Source organism: Anoplophora glabripennis, unplaced genomic scaffold, assembly GCF_000390285.2.
Source record: "Anoplophora glabripennis isolate ALB-LARVAE unplaced genomic scaffold, Agla_2.0 scaffold702, whole genome shotgun sequence".
Taxonomy (NCBI): domain Eukaryota; kingdom Metazoa; phylum Arthropoda; class Insecta; order Coleoptera; family Cerambycidae; genus Anoplophora; species Anoplophora glabripennis.
This window is the reverse complement of record NW_019417004.1, coordinates 1,159-19,682: the sequence shown is the minus strand read 5'-3', so window position 1 is coordinate 19,682 and position 18,524 is coordinate 1,159. Positions and strand designations below refer to the sequence as shown.

At 35.5% G+C, this 18,524-nt stretch overlaps 2 protein-coding genes across 3 annotated transcripts; one reads left to right on the top strand and one right to left on the bottom strand.

Annotated features, from left to right (window-relative positions):
* Positions 1-8,201: 8,201 nt before the first annotated feature.
* LOC108911644 lies at positions 8,202-12,248 on the bottom strand. 2 transcript variants are annotated; one of them, XM_018716628.2, is made up of 4 exons: positions 12,040-12,248; positions 11,922-11,981; positions 11,562-11,870; positions 8,202-9,989 (listed from the first exon to the last, which is right to left on the bottom strand). In XM_018716628.2, exons 1-4 carry the CDS (start codon positions 12,106-12,108, stop codon positions 9,693-9,695), a joined length of 735 nt encoding a protein of 244 aa, XP_018572144.1. In that variant the 5' UTR covers positions 12,109-12,248; the 3' UTR covers positions 8,202-9,692. The 2 variants fall into 2 exon arrangements, with proteins under 2 accessions (XP_018572144.1, XP_018572145.1); XM_018716629.1 differs by lacking the exon at positions 8,202-9,989 and adding an exon at positions 10,313-11,262.
* Positions 12,249-13,875: 1,627 nt separating this feature from the next.
* LOC108911643 (protein bunched, class 2/F/G isoform-like) lies at positions 13,876-17,844 on the top strand. The gene is made up of 3 exons (XM_018716627.1): positions 13,876-13,965; positions 14,197-14,308; positions 15,697-17,844. The coding sequence occupies exons 2-3, from the start codon at positions 14,203-14,205 to the stop codon at positions 17,499-17,501; spliced, it is 1,911 nt and encodes a 636-aa protein (XP_018572143.1). The 5' UTR covers positions 13,876-13,965; positions 14,197-14,202; the 3' UTR covers positions 17,502-17,844.
* The last annotated feature ends 680 nt before the right edge of the window (positions 17,845-18,524 follow it).

The following is an 18,524-nucleotide window of genomic DNA, read 5'->3' as shown; positions in this document are numbered from 1 at the left end:
CTTTCCGCAGCTCCTTTAATTGTTTGTTATTGTTATCACGATTATTCTTTAAAATAAAGTTATATAGTCATTAACGTTATTGAAACTGACAGCTGCTATACAGCTCGTTGAGAAATGAGGTTAAGTTGGTCGCTATAAGCTACTCCCTACGTCCAATGTGTCAGAGCCAACTTCGACCACGTTTTTATTTGAACGCGCGTTACAAAAAATAATTAGATCAGCGTATTTGGCGTCCTTAAAAACCCCGAAATACCAAATTTCATAAAAATATTTCGCGCCGTTTGGAAATTTTCGTAAAAATTCTATTTAAAAAAAATTATTTTGTCTCGAAAATAAGAGGATATAGACATATAGTTCATAAGACACAAAATTGTTATTTTTTGTCGTACTATCACCCCCTGAATTTACGGGAGGTCTTCTGAAACACCCTGTATATGAGACATTTTTACTCAATTTTATACACCAGCGGAATGTCTTAAAAATTATGTTACGAATGAGTATCAACAGTTTTACTTGAGAACTACGCCCAGACAAAATAAAATTTATGGTAGGTACTTATCATAGTTGCCTCTGCACATGACAGATATAAAACAAAAGAAGACAACTAGACGCGGACCGTCCCTTCAGAACCCTCCCACGCCTCCTAGATCGCGCCGTATTCCGCGATATATTTGTTTGCTGGCTGTCCCGTCCTGCCATCTTGAAATTCAAGAGGACGGACGTGAATTCATGGCATACTAGGACGGCCGGGTCTCGCCGTCGACGACAAGATGAAAAGGCAATTCCCGGGGGTGTTCATATCCTCTGAATATTTCTTGTTTCTCTGACGTGACACGCCGAGCCGAGGGTCGTATTTTCCCCGAGATACGTCAGGAGTAAGCAGGAGGAACTGCAGGAGATAAATAATGAATGGAGGAATGCTGAAATGAGGTTCCTTTGATACAGTTCAATAGTAATCATTGTGAAAGTTTCTGCCACTTGTTTACATACGTGTACACAGGGTGTCTTTTTACGTAGCGTTTGTAGACACAAAAATATGGATTTTTGAAAAAGAGAGAAGACTTAATTAACCTATTTTACATTGTAAAAAAATGCGTAAAATTCACTCAATTTTACTCCATAATGTATCAATTTCTGTCCACACTCGATCGAGTGAAATTTTTACTCTATTAGTATGGATAAAACTAAAATTTTATGAGTGAAACTATTGCAACAAAAGTGAATGAATTTTACTAATAGATTGCCATAACATATATTGTACCTACGTTACAGATACGTAAATAAGTATAGCAATTTAACTATCCGTTTATTTAACCGAATATTAATCGAGACTCAATATATTATTGTTTTAATGGGGACGATGGGAATAGAGAAAGACAACGCACAACAACCATAAAATGGGGTGGAGTCATTCAATAATGAGGTCATTTACTACGATTTAGTTACAAGTGCACCAAAGTGTGATTGTAAGGTAAGTAAGTAAGTAAGTACAAAAGAAACATTTTGAAATATTTTGTTAGAAAAAATGAAAATAAAGGTGTGAAAGACCGAAAATTAACCAAAGTTAATCAAATCATCAAAAAGAGTTCAAGAGGTGTAGGAAATGGAACTAATAGCAGATATGAAGACATAGTCGGATAGTGGACGAATTTTCTCTAAATATCTAAGCATCTAGGCAATTCAAAAGGTCCTATTAAAGTGACATTAACGATACCGGCCCATATGTTTATTCACTGAAAACTGTTGCTGTAAGGCACTGCGACGTATTTATTTCTTGTGGATTTTCAATAGTCCAGTGGTGAGTGTTGAGGACGTTAGGTACACCATTTCGATTGAAACATGCTTCAGCTGTAGCAAGTATTTGCGCTGTAAATTGAAAATTTCTTGCATGTTCCTGAAGCAACCATTCGCAAAAACCTCGAGGTAGTGGAAAATCCTGCAGGATCGACATTCAAGATTCTTAGTGGTCGCTCTGGGCCACCGTAGCGACTTCGACGCGGTTGTACTTCACCGATGTCTAAAACTATTTGCGCTACAGCAAGAAATGTTCGCGGTGCGAGAACACGTCCTTTAACATATCTTGCATGGTACACTTGACTCTGTGGGCATTTTCGTTTGCTTCGCCATAAATTATGAGCATATCATAATATTCGCGATTGCTAAATAAATGCGCCATTTTCAAAAGAAAACTTGGATATACGGCTATTAAGTACCCTCGAAAAACAGCACAGCAATCACTACAACAATGTATTACAAACTGACTTTCGAATACAGTTCGGTTTCATAAGAAACCTACAAACTCGTAAAAAAGTTACATAGTTTTTTATAAGCACTCGCCGGTATAAAATAATTTAGTATTTCAGCAGTTCCAAAACAGTTTTAAACACATTTTTAATTAGCTTTTGACTCTATGACCTTAAATTTCCGATACAAGTTTGTGACTTCAGTTAACTCAGTTTTTGCTCCTTTTTCACCCCTTTAAATTTTTGACATAAGTTCATTAACACCCTGTATGTATTGTACTTGTAATTAATGCCAATATTCTTATGGCTCTTTTCAATTTAACAAAATCAGATCAGATCAGAACTTTGTCCTGTAAAATTATCTAAATGTCCCTTTATTATAATTAATTGCACCCATTTCGACTCTTCACCACCCTCTCTCCCCCCGAACTTCAGCTTCCTCTCCGCCGCTATCCACAAAATATTCAAAACAGCGCCGCGAGTACCAGCAGCTTTTCCTATCTAAGGTTACTAACCCTTGGCAGACGATGTGGGCCATGCATGGACTTTTTCATGCTCGTTATTTCACGAGGCCCTCGATTGATGTGTCATTCTGTATGATTAAAGGGCCTGGCGCTGAACTGGAATTGGCATGGCTGGCATATTTTCAAAGAGGGAACCGGCGTAGTTGGCCAAATGGGTAGGAACAGGGTGGGGGAGGGAATGGGGTAATGTTAACGTTTTTATGCTTGCCGTCGTCGTATTTGGCTCGATTTAAAGTAAAATAGTGGAACAAAGGCTCATTAAGGCTCATTGAAACAAACAAATCTACGTCCGGGCACTGTTAATTTTAAAATGATTGGATTAAATTCAGGAAGTAGTGGAGGATAACTCGACAACCAGTGCCAGAGCAATACAGAGCCAGACTATAGTTTCCAAAAGTAGGTACAGCGAACAACTAATTCATCCTTTCCACGTGCACCTAGTTCAACAACTTCTACCTCTTGATCGTCTTCAATTCTCACAGATTATTCGCCAATACAGAACTTAGAGGCATGAACTTTCACAAGAAATCTATTTCCACGGAATCGAGTTTTACGAAACATGAGATAATAAATCTCCATAATCAGCACATTTACGCAAATGAAACCATATTTGATTATGGAAAGATTTTTTAGCTTGAATTTTAGAGGGGTTTTATCAGTGACATTCCGAGTGGTCCTGTTAGATTACCAAATCGTTTCAATGGTAACAGTTAAATAGATTAGAATAGTTACATTTTCTGTAAAATACTTAGTTAGAATTATTTGACGATCTACCAGTTAATCTACGTAGTCACATATATTTTGGTGGTGATGCTTCATACTTAATTCCTGTGATTTTTTTTATTTGAGGGGCCGTAAAGCAGAAAGTGTACTCTGTGTACAGTCTTTCTCCCCCCACCACGCGTATCAACGTGTAAAAAAGGGGGTCAATCATTGCGGACTATTTTTTATATTGAAGTAAAAGTATTCAACTACAACTTGTGTAATTTTTCAGACACTAATATTAATAAATGACGTCGGGCGATTTTTTGAAAAAAAATGTTCTCGGACCCCCAATATCCTTGGCAGGAAAAATGACCTCGGATGGAGCGGGGTCGAGCGGGATTATCGCTCTTTACCCACTTCATCGCTGTAGGCCCGGACGCCTCGTCTCTACGAGGCCTACCTCTGTAGGCCCTTTCCCCGTCATTCCGGACCGCCAACGCGGCCGGATTGGATCGGTTCGTGGGGCCTCCTCCTGTCCTAGCTGGGCCCCGCCGGCTAGGGCCTTTTCTTCTTGCGTTCTCGGACCCTGTTGGTCATAGGACATTTATTTTTAATACGCGAAAAATTTTAGCTTTCAAATTAAAGTAATGCCATTCTGATTACATTTCAACGATAAGAAAAAGAAGTCAAAGTTTCGGTAGATTTTTCGCATATTTCCAATTATTTTGCAATACACGCACAATTTGCAAAGGAAAGTACAACTCTTAGAGTTTTTAATCACAAGATGGGTCACGTAAGTGCATTACTGTATGATTTATTGAAATTTGAAAAAAGTGTATTTTTTCGATACTCAATTTTTACAAAAACTATCAAATATTTTGCAGTTTTACAGAAATGCGCTTATTCTACCTGCCAAGGACTATATATTCTGAAAGTTTCGTAAAAAAATCTTTCTTCATTTTAAAGATATAGAAATTTAAAGAAAATGCGATTTTTAACAGGTTTTTTGCAATAACTAATACATTTGTTTATCAATTGACATCGGACATTTTATTCTAAAATCTTTAGTTTTTTTTTTATAAAAATAACTGTTTTTTGCGAACTTTGGACGCCATTTTGAAAATGAAGCCCTAACATTCAGCTGGGGTAAAGTAGTTCATTTAATTCTACGGAATTTTTCCTAATTTTTACTTGTCTTTGTTTACTGAATTAAATTTTGGCAAAAACACGAGGTATTTTCAATAATTTGACTGGCCTATTGGTCGTCAACTACTTTGTGGCGATGTAAAAAATATATTTAATGAAACTGGCATCTTTTCTACTATAACGTGAATTATTGTTGCAAAAACAACGGAGCGAAACAGACAACCTTACCTTTCCAGAGCATAATGTGTCAAAAACATGCATTTAGATTTAGATCCTAAGAGATTGTGGTGTACAACACAAAGTTCCGCAATAGCACAAACGGAAAGTTAAGTCGATGAAAATGAAGCAACAAACGTTTATCTGTTTTAAATTTACCATCTACGTCTATTAAAACGTTCTTATTTCTTATTTCATTCTCGATGATAATCCTTTGATATCCTGTATGTCGAAAATAAGCAACTCTAACTTTTTATTTGAGGTACGAAGAAATAAATTAAATAAAGAAACATCTTTTAGACAAGTCGGGGAAACTTTGGAATATCTCCCTTAAAAATATATCACTACGTGTTTTTCTAAGTTTTCTAGAGCGAAATTTCGAAGTGTATCATTTATAGAACTTGTGTATCATCCTCGAAAAAAATTTAATTTTTTCGAGACAAAAAAAATAAATATACCTAGGTACATATAAACAGGAATTGTACGCATCACCCTGTATGTCTGCCACTATGGCACAAACACTTTATCGACATCCGCAATTTGACCGTAAAACATACCGTTTGTGGTGTTGTAATTAAAATATTATTGCCAATTCCCGTCGTCTTTTAATGTTACTGGCCATTGAAAATACTTGCCATCATCTTGGTTAACTACGGTGTCGAGTATAAACCCTTGAGCCTCGCAGGCCTGTATCCATAAAGAACTTCCCCTTCTGCCTTTACCAATTAATTACAGATCCTCAGGGCAGTACAAACTTCCTAGTATTAATATTATTGTTGTTTTATGGTCGTTTCCATTCGCGATCAGCAGCATGTTTCTTCAATGTAATTCAATTTCAGTAAGCCCGAAAAGTCCTGAGTGTATTTGTTTGTTTGCTACCTTCTTTAATTTGTAAGTTTATAAATTTTATCATTTCTGTCAGTCCAATCCCTTTCAAAGCGGATCGAAACCTTATCACACATCGCAGATTATTCGTAATATTTAAAAAATAAATGTACTACTCAACTTTTAATAATTTTTCTGTTGGTTACACTGATATGATGATAGAGCTCTAACTAAAGATTTCTAACCTCAAACTTCAATGTCTGTTGCAATGTCTGAGCGAGCTCGACCATATTTAACCACACGTTCATTTCTAACCAAGAAACAAAGTACAAAATTCATGAATAAAATTTTAATGGTCTCATATTTTTAGTTAATCGAGACTCAAAGTACCGGACATTAATCTATTGTTGCATACATGCAAACCAAATCAAAACAAGGCGATTGAAAGAAACAGGTTGGCCAATCTGTCTACATTCAAGGCCTGCGTTCTGTATCGTGACGTCATCCTAGATCGTTTTCATTAAATTAGTATTTTATACGTGAAATATAGCAAAAAGCTATTATAAAGCCAACAAACTTGGAATGCTTCCTAACATTTTTTTTATGAAAAGCATCCAGTTTCGCTCTGATTGACTTTTGAAATAGCCGGGGCATTTGGTTATCGCGATCTGTACGAGTAATATTTACCCAGAACGCCCTCTCCGTCGCCGTTATCAAAACTGAACACATTTTACTCGATTATCTGTTCCATTGCTCCTGAAGTGACCACTTACGGCTGAAATGGCCTATGAAATGTTAGCTTAGGGAGTGCTGTTATTAAAGATGGCGCCCTAGATAGCGTAATGGAATGGTTGAAGATGATTTCGCCCCCAAGTTAAAAGTCGTATAACAACAAGCTGCACTAAAACAACATTGTGTGCAAGCATAAAAGGCGATGGCAAATGCCGAAGTTATATTTGATATTTGATGTTATGTCAGTAAATGAGTTTTTGTTCTTGTGGATATATCAAGCGGATATGGATAACGGCTTTCGTTCCTTCAACACGCACTGAATATCTAACATTATTATTGTTTTCGATGTTTTCAACATTTTGGATTTAATCGTTATATAACAATTCTTTCTATTCAGTTTGAGTTTAATTTCCATGTAATATAATATTAAAGTAATAATTGTGTTCTATATTAGAGCTGAAACAGAACAGGTGCCTAGTAACGCGAATTGGCATGTCAGATAAGACAGACAATTGATTAATTTGACAATACTTAGTTGTTTACATTTTAACAGAATTATGCGTGTTAAAATAAAAAATGTTGATCTATCTATTTTATGTGTAGATAGATCAACTAGCCTACTACTAGCGTACCAAATTTCATTTACATCCGACAAAGCATTTTTGAATTATTTGGAATAAAACTAAAATTCTTATCGACTTTGGCGCCATCTATCTATCGGTTATGAGAAGCAAGATAAGCATTCAATATACAAGACAAAAGAGTCCATCTCATTGTTGACATTGCCCACAGTCTTAAAACAAATTAGGTTCTCCGCGGTTAGAGGGCAGCACAGTTAACGCTGTTAGATTTAAGATAGGGTGCATCAAAGATGCAATTTGTTGCTTTAATTGTTGTATAGGTGGATAATAAAAGTTATAAATGCAATAAATAATAATTATATTTACGTAATTGATGATATCTAAGGGCCCTTAGATCCCGATGTCCTACACAATGGCCTGACGTCAAAATTTGTGAACAAGTAGTGTTAAAACAAGATCTTAAAGTTTCCCTTTAGGGTAAGTAACAAAGATATCGCAGTGTTTTGATTGGTGCCGTCATTTAACGGTGAGTGTCAGAATAATGTTTGAATTTCGCTATTTTATTAGAATTTTTATTGACTTTTCAGGCAATAAGCATCCGCCTACTTAAAAAGAAGTTTACAATAGCCGACATAATTTTATTTTTGGTTAATTTCTCCTTTTAACGAAATTCAAATAAAATTTAAAGACACTGAAATATTCAATGTCAAATCTGACAGGTTAAATCAACTTATGCAAAATAGGTAAGACTTCTATTGACATCACTGTTCTTTATAAAAAAAACTGTATACAGTGGTGTCACATTTTGTCTGGTGCCGCCATTTAATAGAGAGTGTCAGAATTGACGTTTGGGCTCAATTATTTTGTATATTTTGTTAGAAAATCTGACCTCTTACGTTATTTCAATTTTCTAATATAAGGATACAATCATTTATTTAGCTGATGAACATAAAATAAGAAAACTAAAGCAAAATGTTTTGATTTTAGAACCTGCCCCGCCATCTATCCGTGTAGTTGAGAACATTAAAATTCCGTTTGCAATCTTTAATTTAGAGGTTTGGACCATGACTAAAAATATGTTAGTTGAGTTAGATGCAAATAGATGACGCCATGGAATAAATGAAAATTAAAACAGCAGTACCAAACATTTTTACTACTCATTTGAATAAGAAAACTGATGGAAAAGATCTTATACACCTTAAGACGTAAAAAGTTGAAATAATTACCCATTTATAGTGTTTATGATTTATTTTAAACAAATAAATTTAAAAAATAATCCATAGTATTTTATTTGAAATAAAAAACCTCGTATTACATAATAACAATTTAACAACAAATGATATAACGAAGTGACATGTTTAAACAAATACATTGTGCCATAAGTAAACTGCCTTCGTCAATTCTTTTAAGAAATACAAGTAGTTCCAGTAGGTATAAATTTTCTATGTAAATATACAAACATGTTTTATGATGACACAGTGTTACATACATTGTGTCCCCAAAAAACTCGAATCCTTCGAAACTTTAGAATTAAGTCACTGCTAAAAAATTTCAGATGTCATAAAATATCAAGAAACCGATACGTTCGAGTTTGACCTTAATCTTTAGTTTCAAGGTCAAACCAAGGTTAACTTGTGTTGAAGGAAAATGATTCAAACAAAATTTGTGGCACTTTGAATGGAAATTTTGATGGTTGACCTTCGGCACAATTTACAAGGTCAGGCCAAGGTAAACTTGAAAATGTCATATTGAACACCCAATTTTTATATCGGCAACCAATAGAGCGTCGAACGCCATGAAGCTGCTTTGATAGATAAAAATATGATTAGAAAGCTGTTTTATTTTTATGAACCGTCAAACTGTAGACGACCACTAATTCGAACATTTACTCTGAAAAATTCAAATACCTACAGATATTAATTGCCTTTTTTATAATTTCTTCAGCTTTCATCAATTTGCATGTTTATATTTATCTTTTTCCTTTATATTTGTTATTTTTTGTGAAAAATGTGTTTGACCTTCATTGTGATCTACAAGAAGAGTCCTGGAAAAAATCTCTGATCACAGATTTCGATAAAAAATTCTTGTTGAGATATTCAGAGAAAAATGAGTTTCAAATGCCATGCTAGGACATACCAGAAAATTTTTTTACCCCCTAATCGAACATAAAATTCAGCATTGTATTGATTGTCAGCATAAAAAATAAAGTGTTCCATTTAATGTCCAAGTTGATGTTGGTTTGACCTTGAAATTTAAAGTCAAGGTCAACCCCAAGGTCAACAGTATATTGGTTTCTAGATATCTTACAATCTGCATCGCAAACCTTCTTTGATAGAACTCTGTCTTGAAAAGTTATCGGAGGTTCAGTTCTTTTTAGGACACTAAAATAAATGCCCACTAAATGCTTGAAGGTAGTCACAACTAAACGATCTCAGTCAGCGCCAAAAATTAAATGAAAACGTACGAACTTGACCCTACCTGCGGCAGCGGATTGTTCGATATCACATATCTTCCAATTTAATTAACATGTCGATCGATCATATCAAAAAATGTGTACATGTAAGTATATATTAATCATAAAGAAGTAACTCTATGGCACTACTCAAGTCCTGCCATGGCGATTTACGTTTCGGATAGAAGAAAAAGGCGATTATATTGTAAATGGCGAGGATCTGTAAGACTAGAATAGCACAATCGAGCGCTATATGAATCCGCTGCTGCTATGACGCGTATATCTTTGGCAGTTTATAAGGAAGATTGGAGATTTTCTGGTAGGTCTTCCCCAGAAGCACGTACAGGTAAATTCCTAGAGTCGTAAGGACTTTTTTAGTCGGTTTTATGTAATATCTAAGGCCCAGTCTCTTGCGAAGCGCGTATAACTCGGCATTACGAAGTTGGTTGTAATAGTGCGAGCGAAGACGATCTTCGACAAGAGCTTTTTCATTGTTCTCTGTCGCTCCGAAACCTATTCTCACCAAGCTCTCTCCTATGTTTACTAACTGTGGCTTCTTCTTCTTCTAGAAGTTAAACAAAAATTTGCATATAAACGATATTTCAAGTATCAACAACAAAGTTATGTTTAACTGTAGATGCGACACCAATTTTCTCAAAATTTGTCTTCTTCACTTAATTTGTACAATTTAGAAAACTTACTTGGGATAGGTATGTATTTTTTAAAGCACTGTGTTTAGTTTGTGAATCTTAGTCAAAACATGCCCGATTTTAGGACAGAAATTAAGAAAATAAACTTATGATATGTATTTCTAAAGGTCATGACTCTCGTTCAAAACTACACCCTGTATATCATATATCTATGTCTGTATCAGAGAATAAAAAAAAATAAAACAAAATATATGGTTTATTCAAAAAAATATAATCATATAAAGTGTAACAGTCTAATCATCTCTATAAGTTGTTTGATATATTCACATTCGAGGATTATTTGAACATAAAAGAGGGAATACTACTTCAATCGCTCAAATTTAAAAGTGCTGTGAGTATATAATAAAATGTGTTTCGCGTTTTTTAAATACATTTTTCTTTTCATCTCTTTACAAACAGATCTTATTCAAGTTTAAATGTAATCACTTTTATATCTTGACAATCTTAAATACTATATCACTAGCTTTTATAAAATAATTTATTATACTTTGAATTTTTTATTACAAAAAATAATACGTATATGTCTATTTTCTATTAGGCCCAATTTTATCACGAATAAAATTTAATTAGAAATACCAATTAAATTTGAAATATAAATATATAAATTTTCTTTGCCATTGTTTTTTTTTTTCATATTTTTTGAAAAATGTTACTAATAATCATGTTCAAATAAAATAACGGGACTTAGTCATTGTAAATGAGCATCTCCACAGCACTGGTAAAATCCTGCCAAACAGACTCTCGCTTAGGGTAAAAAAAGAATGAAATAATCTTGTACACAGCAAGAATTTGTGCGAGAAATATGCAACATTCAATAACTAAGTTTATCTGTGATTGCTATGCAGTATATATCGTTGGAAGCTTTGGAATAATCCTTACAGTTTGTTCAATTGTATGAAGGAACGTTGAATACAGATAATTAAGCAAGGAATACAAAGCTTTCTCTATCGGTAATGTGTAGTACTTAAAACCCAGTTTTCTCTTATTCGCATAAAGTTCTGCACTTTGAAGTCGACTATAATACGATAAGAACTTGCGATTCTCTACAAGAGGTTTCTCGATAGTTGCAGGGAAACCGAAACCGACTTTTACCAACCTTTCTCCAACATTAACGAGGCGTGGTTGCTTCTAAAATTAAAAATTATAATAAGAGACTATGAAAAACTTCACGCGAACAGATTCAAGACAGATAATTTAATTTGTGACAGTTAATTTGTGCACTCGTAAAATTTAGTACACTCAAAAACATGAGATATTAAAATACATGCATATTTGAGAAAACTGGTGTCAGAATTGCAGAACCAAGTGCTCGTTGTGCCAAAATATTTTTACTTCCATGCATATTTTAAAAATACTCTTACCGTGCACAGAAGAAATCAATGCCAAGGTTAAATGTTTTTATAGAAACTTCTTCAAACGTAACTTACATCTTTAGAAGGTTGCACAAGCAGAACTTCACATTCTACCAAGTTTCGTCCTTTCAAAATAGGTACAAATTTTACTTCGCTGCCAACAACTACAGTCTGTAACCAGCTTATTCCCAGTCCGGTGACATTGACCCCTGTTATTTTGACAGGTAACTGACCAGAAGGTATCAAAGGGATATTAACCAAGGGCTTATGCTGTACCATCAATAAAGCGCCGTCAGGTTCAATTCGCTTCACCAAGCCCGTTAACTCACGCCTTTCTTTAACGAAATGATTAGGGATGTCAGAAGGCGCTTTAAATTTACTAAACTGCAATCATTATTATGAAAAATTTCATATTTTAAATTAATTAGTACTTACCGGTCTCACTTTTCGCATAGCAACTGTTAGCCCAACTAGAGCTACAGAGTAACAGCCAAGCTGAAAGCAAATAATTCATATTTACATGTTATAGAACATAAACATGCTCTATGCCCACCTGTACTCCTCGTATATTTTGATCCATTATGTTTGTAAAACCGTTAAATACATTCGAAACTTGATCCATTTTATTGACTACTTTTATGCCTGATTAATCCTGGACAGAGCATCTAATAAATTGTTTTGTATAGCTAAAAATATCCAGCTAATAATAATGTTAGCAGCTAAGATCACCTTCACTTTATTTTTTGATGTTATGTCATAGTCATATTTTGATGCTGTCAGATGAAAACATTGGAGCGTTTTTTGGCGAGAAAACCGATTGTGCGGTTTGGCGTTTTCGCGAGAAATGAAGTTACCTCGGTTTGCCAAACCAGCAAACCGTATTTGTATGGTAAATTTGAATTGGGTTAATATCCCTATCATTAGTCTAATTATTTTATGTCTCATATCGATGTGAGATGGATGTATATTAATGATTTAAATAAGTGCAGCTGTACATTTCACAATAAATATTTAATATAAAGATGAACTTGAGGTGTACTTTGTGATTATTGAAGTTATAGACAGACCCTAAAGTCAAGTGGCTGACGCGAACTATTAATAAAAGAAACGTCAAGCCCAATGATATTGTGATATGTATTATAAACATCCTGGCGTCAAGCCAACCATGTGGTTTCTTAGGTCGCCAAAAATCGCTTATATTGCATTGATAAAATACGTATTTCGTGGATCATTTTTCATATTTTTTAAAAGCTCGAATAGTTAAAATACATAATTAAAACATAAATAATTAATACGTATAAGAACCGAAGTTAGTTAGGTTACCTTATTTTCGAATGAGCTTACCAATGTTTTACTAAATAAAAGTATAAGTTTGTATATCTCCATGTTTTTATCATGTTTGTATCTATTGCAACCAGTAGATAAAAATAGAACATACCCAGCGCGCTGGTGAGATTCGAAATAGCCTATAGTTTTATAGCTACGATATCGTAGCGTAGAAAGCAATTATAAGGCCATTTCGAATATACAGCATACCAGTTTTATCATTCTATCTTTGTTGAAAGTTGAAACGTAGGTTAAATTTCCATAGACCATAGGTAAACCAAATTAATTGAGCCCTGAGGCACAGCCAATATATATAAGCTGTGCCTGAGGTATGAGGATAAGATGATTAGGATGCGCAGTGGAATTTGTAGTAGAGTGGGGAACGTCCATTTACTCATATTACCCCTATTACTATCATTATATAGACTTTTGATAAGGCCATTCGAATGAGAATGAACCCATATGAGATTTAGTCATATGAATGAACTTATGTGAATATAATAATATACCTACTGATAGGTACTAATTTAGAGCAGGGCTAATTCAAACAAAATAAAATAAATTTATTGTAGCTGTGAAGCTGAAGAGAAATCTATGACTGTCTGTTGTACATAGTATATACCATTTTTTATTTATGCTTCATAAAAAATAAGTTTAATATTTATATACAACAGTGTCGGGTATATAAAAAAAGATAAATAAACATACCTTGAAATGTTCTTTAAGGTATTGATTAAACAAATCAAATGTAAATTAAATATACTTATGTAAATATAGACGTTAAAAATAAACTATAACCTTGAAAGCTAGTTTGGTATTATCATGAACGTCTATGAAGTTCAATAAACTCGATAAAGCCATAGGTATATAGGTACATAATGTAATATATTTTCCCTCGTAAATGTGTATACTAAGTATTTATGTTTATATTAATATGAATCACTTTTTTCCCGTGAAGAAGGCGTAGTATTTCATGACTGTGTTAACTTGGATTTCCCGATTTCAAACATACTGAAAAAAGAACAATTATTGACCCCTCCGAATGCTACTACGTACGACGCCACTGCGTCCTGACATTCTGACATTCAATCGGTAGGGTCGTCGCCGCCATTGTGAATTATTATAAATATTGTATATTTAGTGTATAAAAAAAGTAAGTACGGCTGTTTTCCGTTGATGATTAATTATTTACAGTCTGTAGAGTAAATCGGCAAATCAGTAACATTGGAGACGACTGTTTTTTTTTTTTGTAAAAGTGTGTCGAAAGCTGCAATTGTTGATTCGCCTGGATTTTGACAATTCACTATCCATTCGTAATATTTGTTTTTGGCTTATTACAAATGTGCTGCACAATATTTTTGCTGTAACTGAGTTAATTTGTTAGGTAGAAATGAATGCAGATCCGCGTAGGCCTGAAAAAGTGCAACGATACGTTCCCAAAACAAATAATGGTAATGGTCAAGAGGACCTTACCCCTGATTACATGAATATCTTGGGTGAGTACTGAGGCTATTAATCTATTTTTAGCTTATTCCTCTGTTAGGCCGGTTATTTTAAACAATAAATCGTTGTGCCTTATTTCCAAACATCAGTACAATGGCTTTATGTCTTCATTTTGAACATTTTAACAACTTGGGTAGAAGTTGAGTAACTCTAGTAGTTTGATGTGGCCTATTTCAAAATATAAAACCATGAATCTATTGTCTTCACTAGAAATGTACATGTAAATACTTAATGCATTTATTTAGGTCAAATTTGTCTATAAATATATTCTCATTGATATGCAATCAGATTTAGGTTATTCAATTAAAGAAATCATTTTCATTGCCCCAAGCATTAGAACGTTCAAAGGAAGTTTATTATATGTTTATTAGCACATAATTTTTTTGTTTTAACTCGTGTTTTAATAATTGGTTAATGTGCAGATAGAAGTAATTGTCAAAGAAATGTATGCATCATTTGAAATGACATTGAGGATAATGTCAAGTATTGGAATTGTGATGCTTCAGTGGTTTTTCGTATTTTGAACAAATAAGTGAATATATTCATAGTATAGCAAGAGGTGTCATAAGTTATAACAGTACCATAATTACGTAATTTAATACCTCTCCAAAAGATATAACATCATTTGTTTCAAAAATGTATAAGGGTCGTACGAATCTGATAACGTAAAATACTGTAAAAGTTACATGTGAATTCTACTGAAAAATAATAACACCCAAAACAATGTAAGAAATTTCGATATTATTATTAGTGCAATAAAGTGTATATTTAATAAAAATGTAATGAAAGTAATCAAGTTTATAACATAAATAGATATTAATATGAATGTAACAAATTTATGATCATAATTATTTCTGTAATATATCTTACATTGACCGTCATTGTTAAAATCAAAATATATTAAATATTTTTATACATTCGTTAGTTTCAAGAAATTGTGACATTCATAGAACTGCTCTGAAATCTAGTTTTTTTTTTATTAGTCATGGTTTATGAAATCAAATATGAAATAAAGTTATAAGTATGTGGGATGAGACAAAAAGTTAGGGAAATCGAAGTGAAAGTTCTATTTCGATTAAAGACTGTTTTGACGCCTTTTGTACTACATTTAGGCAATTTTAATTTTTATTCTAAAAACAACTTGAATGTTTTAGATAATTTCTGGGTACATTATCAAATATTATCCCTTACTTTTTCAGCGTCCTGTATACCAAATAAAATAAGTTTTTATAATCAAACTGCTGCTTCTATTATTAATATAAAGTCTTTATTTAATCTCAATGTTGTAAATATATTTGCGATACTGATAGAGAGCAGCCGTATTGAGTGTGAATGGGTAGCACAGTAGTGTAGTGAGAAATTATACTGAAATTTTCCGTAGGTCAGCACCAGACCACGGCAAATGTAGCTGAGGCCGCAGACAAGCACGCAGAATCGTCTGTGAGCATAGAGCCGAACCTTCAAGCATCCTGTCCTCTTGAAGAAGCTCAGCCTGTGACTGACGAGCTTGCCGCGACAACCAACGCTACCAATGCTACCAATGTGATACCCACGAGCCCTCAGTACGGCATCGCCATTATGTCTAACCCACCCGTCATGCCTACTACAAACGACATCCCCACGGAAACCCTCACACCATCCACAGAGACCATAACGGACACCACGGCCAAGCCGTCTGATGAAAGTAAGGAGCTCCACTCGACGCCAAGTCGTAACGACAGGTTTAAGGTCGTAAAAATTGCTAGTCTGGAGCCTTTCAAGAGGGGCCGTTGGAAATGCATGGACTATGTTGACGAGGCACCACCAGCAGGCACGGTGCGGATGCCGCAGTCGACGGGCAGCATACAGATGGCGGGAGGCCAATACTTGCAGACTCAGAGCCTCCCCCAGCAACAAATCCAGCAGATGCTGCTGCAGAGCGGGTTCGCCAACGGCACCCAGTTTTTTCAGAACATGCAGCCGCAGATGATACCGCAAGGACAGTATTTTTACCCGCAGGTGGCGAATATGCCCAACCAGACGTTACCCCAACAAGTGTCAAGCAGCATGCCCGCCCAGTTCATTGGCAATCAACCGTACTTCCAGGCCGGTGTGGTTCAAAACGCAGCGGGATTCACCATGCAGCAAGCTTACCCGAACGTTCAGTACGTACCGGCTAATTTAATCCAGAACCAGAACAGTGCATTCGTTCCCACATCACAAACGCTTCAGATGCCCGCCAATTTCCAACAGAGTCAAACGTACGCGGGACAACCGAACGTGTCCCAGTCCAACATTGCCCAGCCTCTCGTCAACGGTCACAATTTCACCCCCCAGACTGAGCAGCAGGTGACCGGCAGCCTGCCAACGCAAAGTGCGAAAAGTGTCATACTGAACACTAACGTTCCGCAGCCGGTCGTAAGTCAGACGCAGTTAACGCAACAAAACATCCAGAATCACATACCCGTACAGGGCAACCAGTCGCTCTCCGTCATGCAGGCACAGCAATTCCAACAGGCCTACCAGCAGCCCGTAGCGGCGCAACTGCCCCAGTCGCAGAATTCCAACCAAGTGGCACAGAACGTTCAGACCCAGCCGGGGCCCCAGGTGGTTCAGGTGCAGTCGCAACCCTTCGACCAAAGCCTGCCTAGCAATATATACACCAACCCGCAGTTCCCCATGAACGTGAACAGCCTGACGGTACTGGATAACAACGAGAACTCTGGCGAGGTGAACGAGACCAACAGCGGGGTGGACACGATGAGCGAGAGCGCCGACGACTTGGCCAAGACCAATCCGGTGGTGAACGCCATTGATAATAAGATCGAGCAGGCCATGGACCTCGTCAAGAGCCATCTCATGTATACGGTCCGGGAGGAGGTGGAGGTGTTGAAGGAGAAAATCGCTGAGTTGATGGAGAGGATACAGCAGCTCGAGACGGAGAACAACTACCTCCGTTCTCAGATCCCGAAGAGCCAGAGCGTCGCTCCTCCGGCTACGTCGAACAGTATGAACAATCCCACCACGCAAACTAGTGCGATACCGACCAACCCTAGTCCCAATTATATTCCTAGTTCTAACGCCAACACCGTCTCCACACCCCAATCTAGTACGCCCGTCACTAACCCTAGTCACAATCCCATTCCCAATACTCAAGGCCACTCCATGCCTCCCGGAGAAGCCATAAATCCCCCCCAGCAGCAGTAAATCCTTAGCTTCGTTCGGCCAGTTGTGTTAATTAATAATACTCTGCGGACTTTCGGATCTTTCGTCGTTTCTTTCTGTTCCTCTTCCTTGGTAGATTTTGTTCTAGTTTAGCCGTTTCTGGATTAATGTTTTTGAGGGTTGTTAAAGGCATCGGCGGCTCCAAATTCTTGATTCGTATAATCGCAGACGTCGGTTAAATTGTTCGTAAGACGGCGCAAAGTTTTTGTAGTTCGTATAGCGGCAAAGGAAGTTTGAAATGAATTTCCCAGCAAGAACTATTTATTTTTTGTTTGTCTGACCTGTCTTTCTCTTTCATTAATAATTTTCGTTTTCTGAAAATATAGCGTAAAAAATTTTAAAAAGTAATATACAGTGTGTCCCGCTTTATAGGTGTCTAGCAAAAAACAAATGAAGCTTAAATATCTTTTTATTAAATTGACTTCAAAATTTCAAATCTTAAACTTGCTACAGTTTCTTTGTGTTATGTTTGAAAAATCACTTCAGGAATTTTTTTAAAACGCAATCTAATAGCAAGAAGTTAATGTCGCTTTTGCTTGGGCTATTGTATTTGGTTTTGTTCAAAATTAATTATGTAAAAAAGCCTATCAGGGTTTATACCTGAAAAACTGAGAAAATCAGATCCGGAAATGTCAAGGAAATATCAGGATTTTCTGAAATTTCCATGGATTTTTGTGATTGTGATTGTTCTTCATTTATCAGGTACTACCACTAGATGTCTCTAAATTATTCTGTTCTAAATTACACAAACCAAACATTACTTGCTGATACAACTTCTCAAAATAAGAAAAAAGTTGGGAAATGCTTAGTTTCCGCGATAGTTTCAAAACAAGTTGTATTTCCTGAAATTGATTTTTAGAAGATATCCAAAACGTTTAAAAATAAACACTTTATTAGACGAAATGGAGAGCCTAAATAAAATTTTGCCTAATTTTTCTTGATGTGACAATTTTTGACTTATTTAAAGCTCGCACTTGAAAAAATGTTTATATAAAAATTCTCTTG

Excerpts from the sequence above, each read along its gene's own strand:
- LOC108911643 (XM_018716627.1), top strand. The coding sequence starts at position 14,203 with ATGAATGCAGATCCGCGTAGGCCTGAAAAAGTGCAACGATACGTTCCC. Across the intron at positions 14,309-15,696 it reads TGATTACATGAATATCTTGG|GTCAGCACCAGACCACGGCA; the intron begins GTGAGTACTGAG and ends AATTTTCCGTAG.
- LOC108911644 (XM_018716628.2), bottom strand. The coding sequence starts at position 12,108 with ATGGATCAAGTTTCGAATGTATTTAACGGTTTTACAAACATAATGGAT. Across the intron at positions 11,982-12,039 it reads AAAATATACGAGGAGTACAG|CTTGGCTGTTACTCTGTAGC; the intron begins GTGGGCATAGAG and ends ATTTGCTTTCAG. Across the intron at positions 9,990-11,561 it reads TTGTGCAACCTTCTAAAGAT|AAGAAGAAGAAGCCACAGTT; the intron begins GTAAGTTACGTT and ends TTTAACTTCTAG.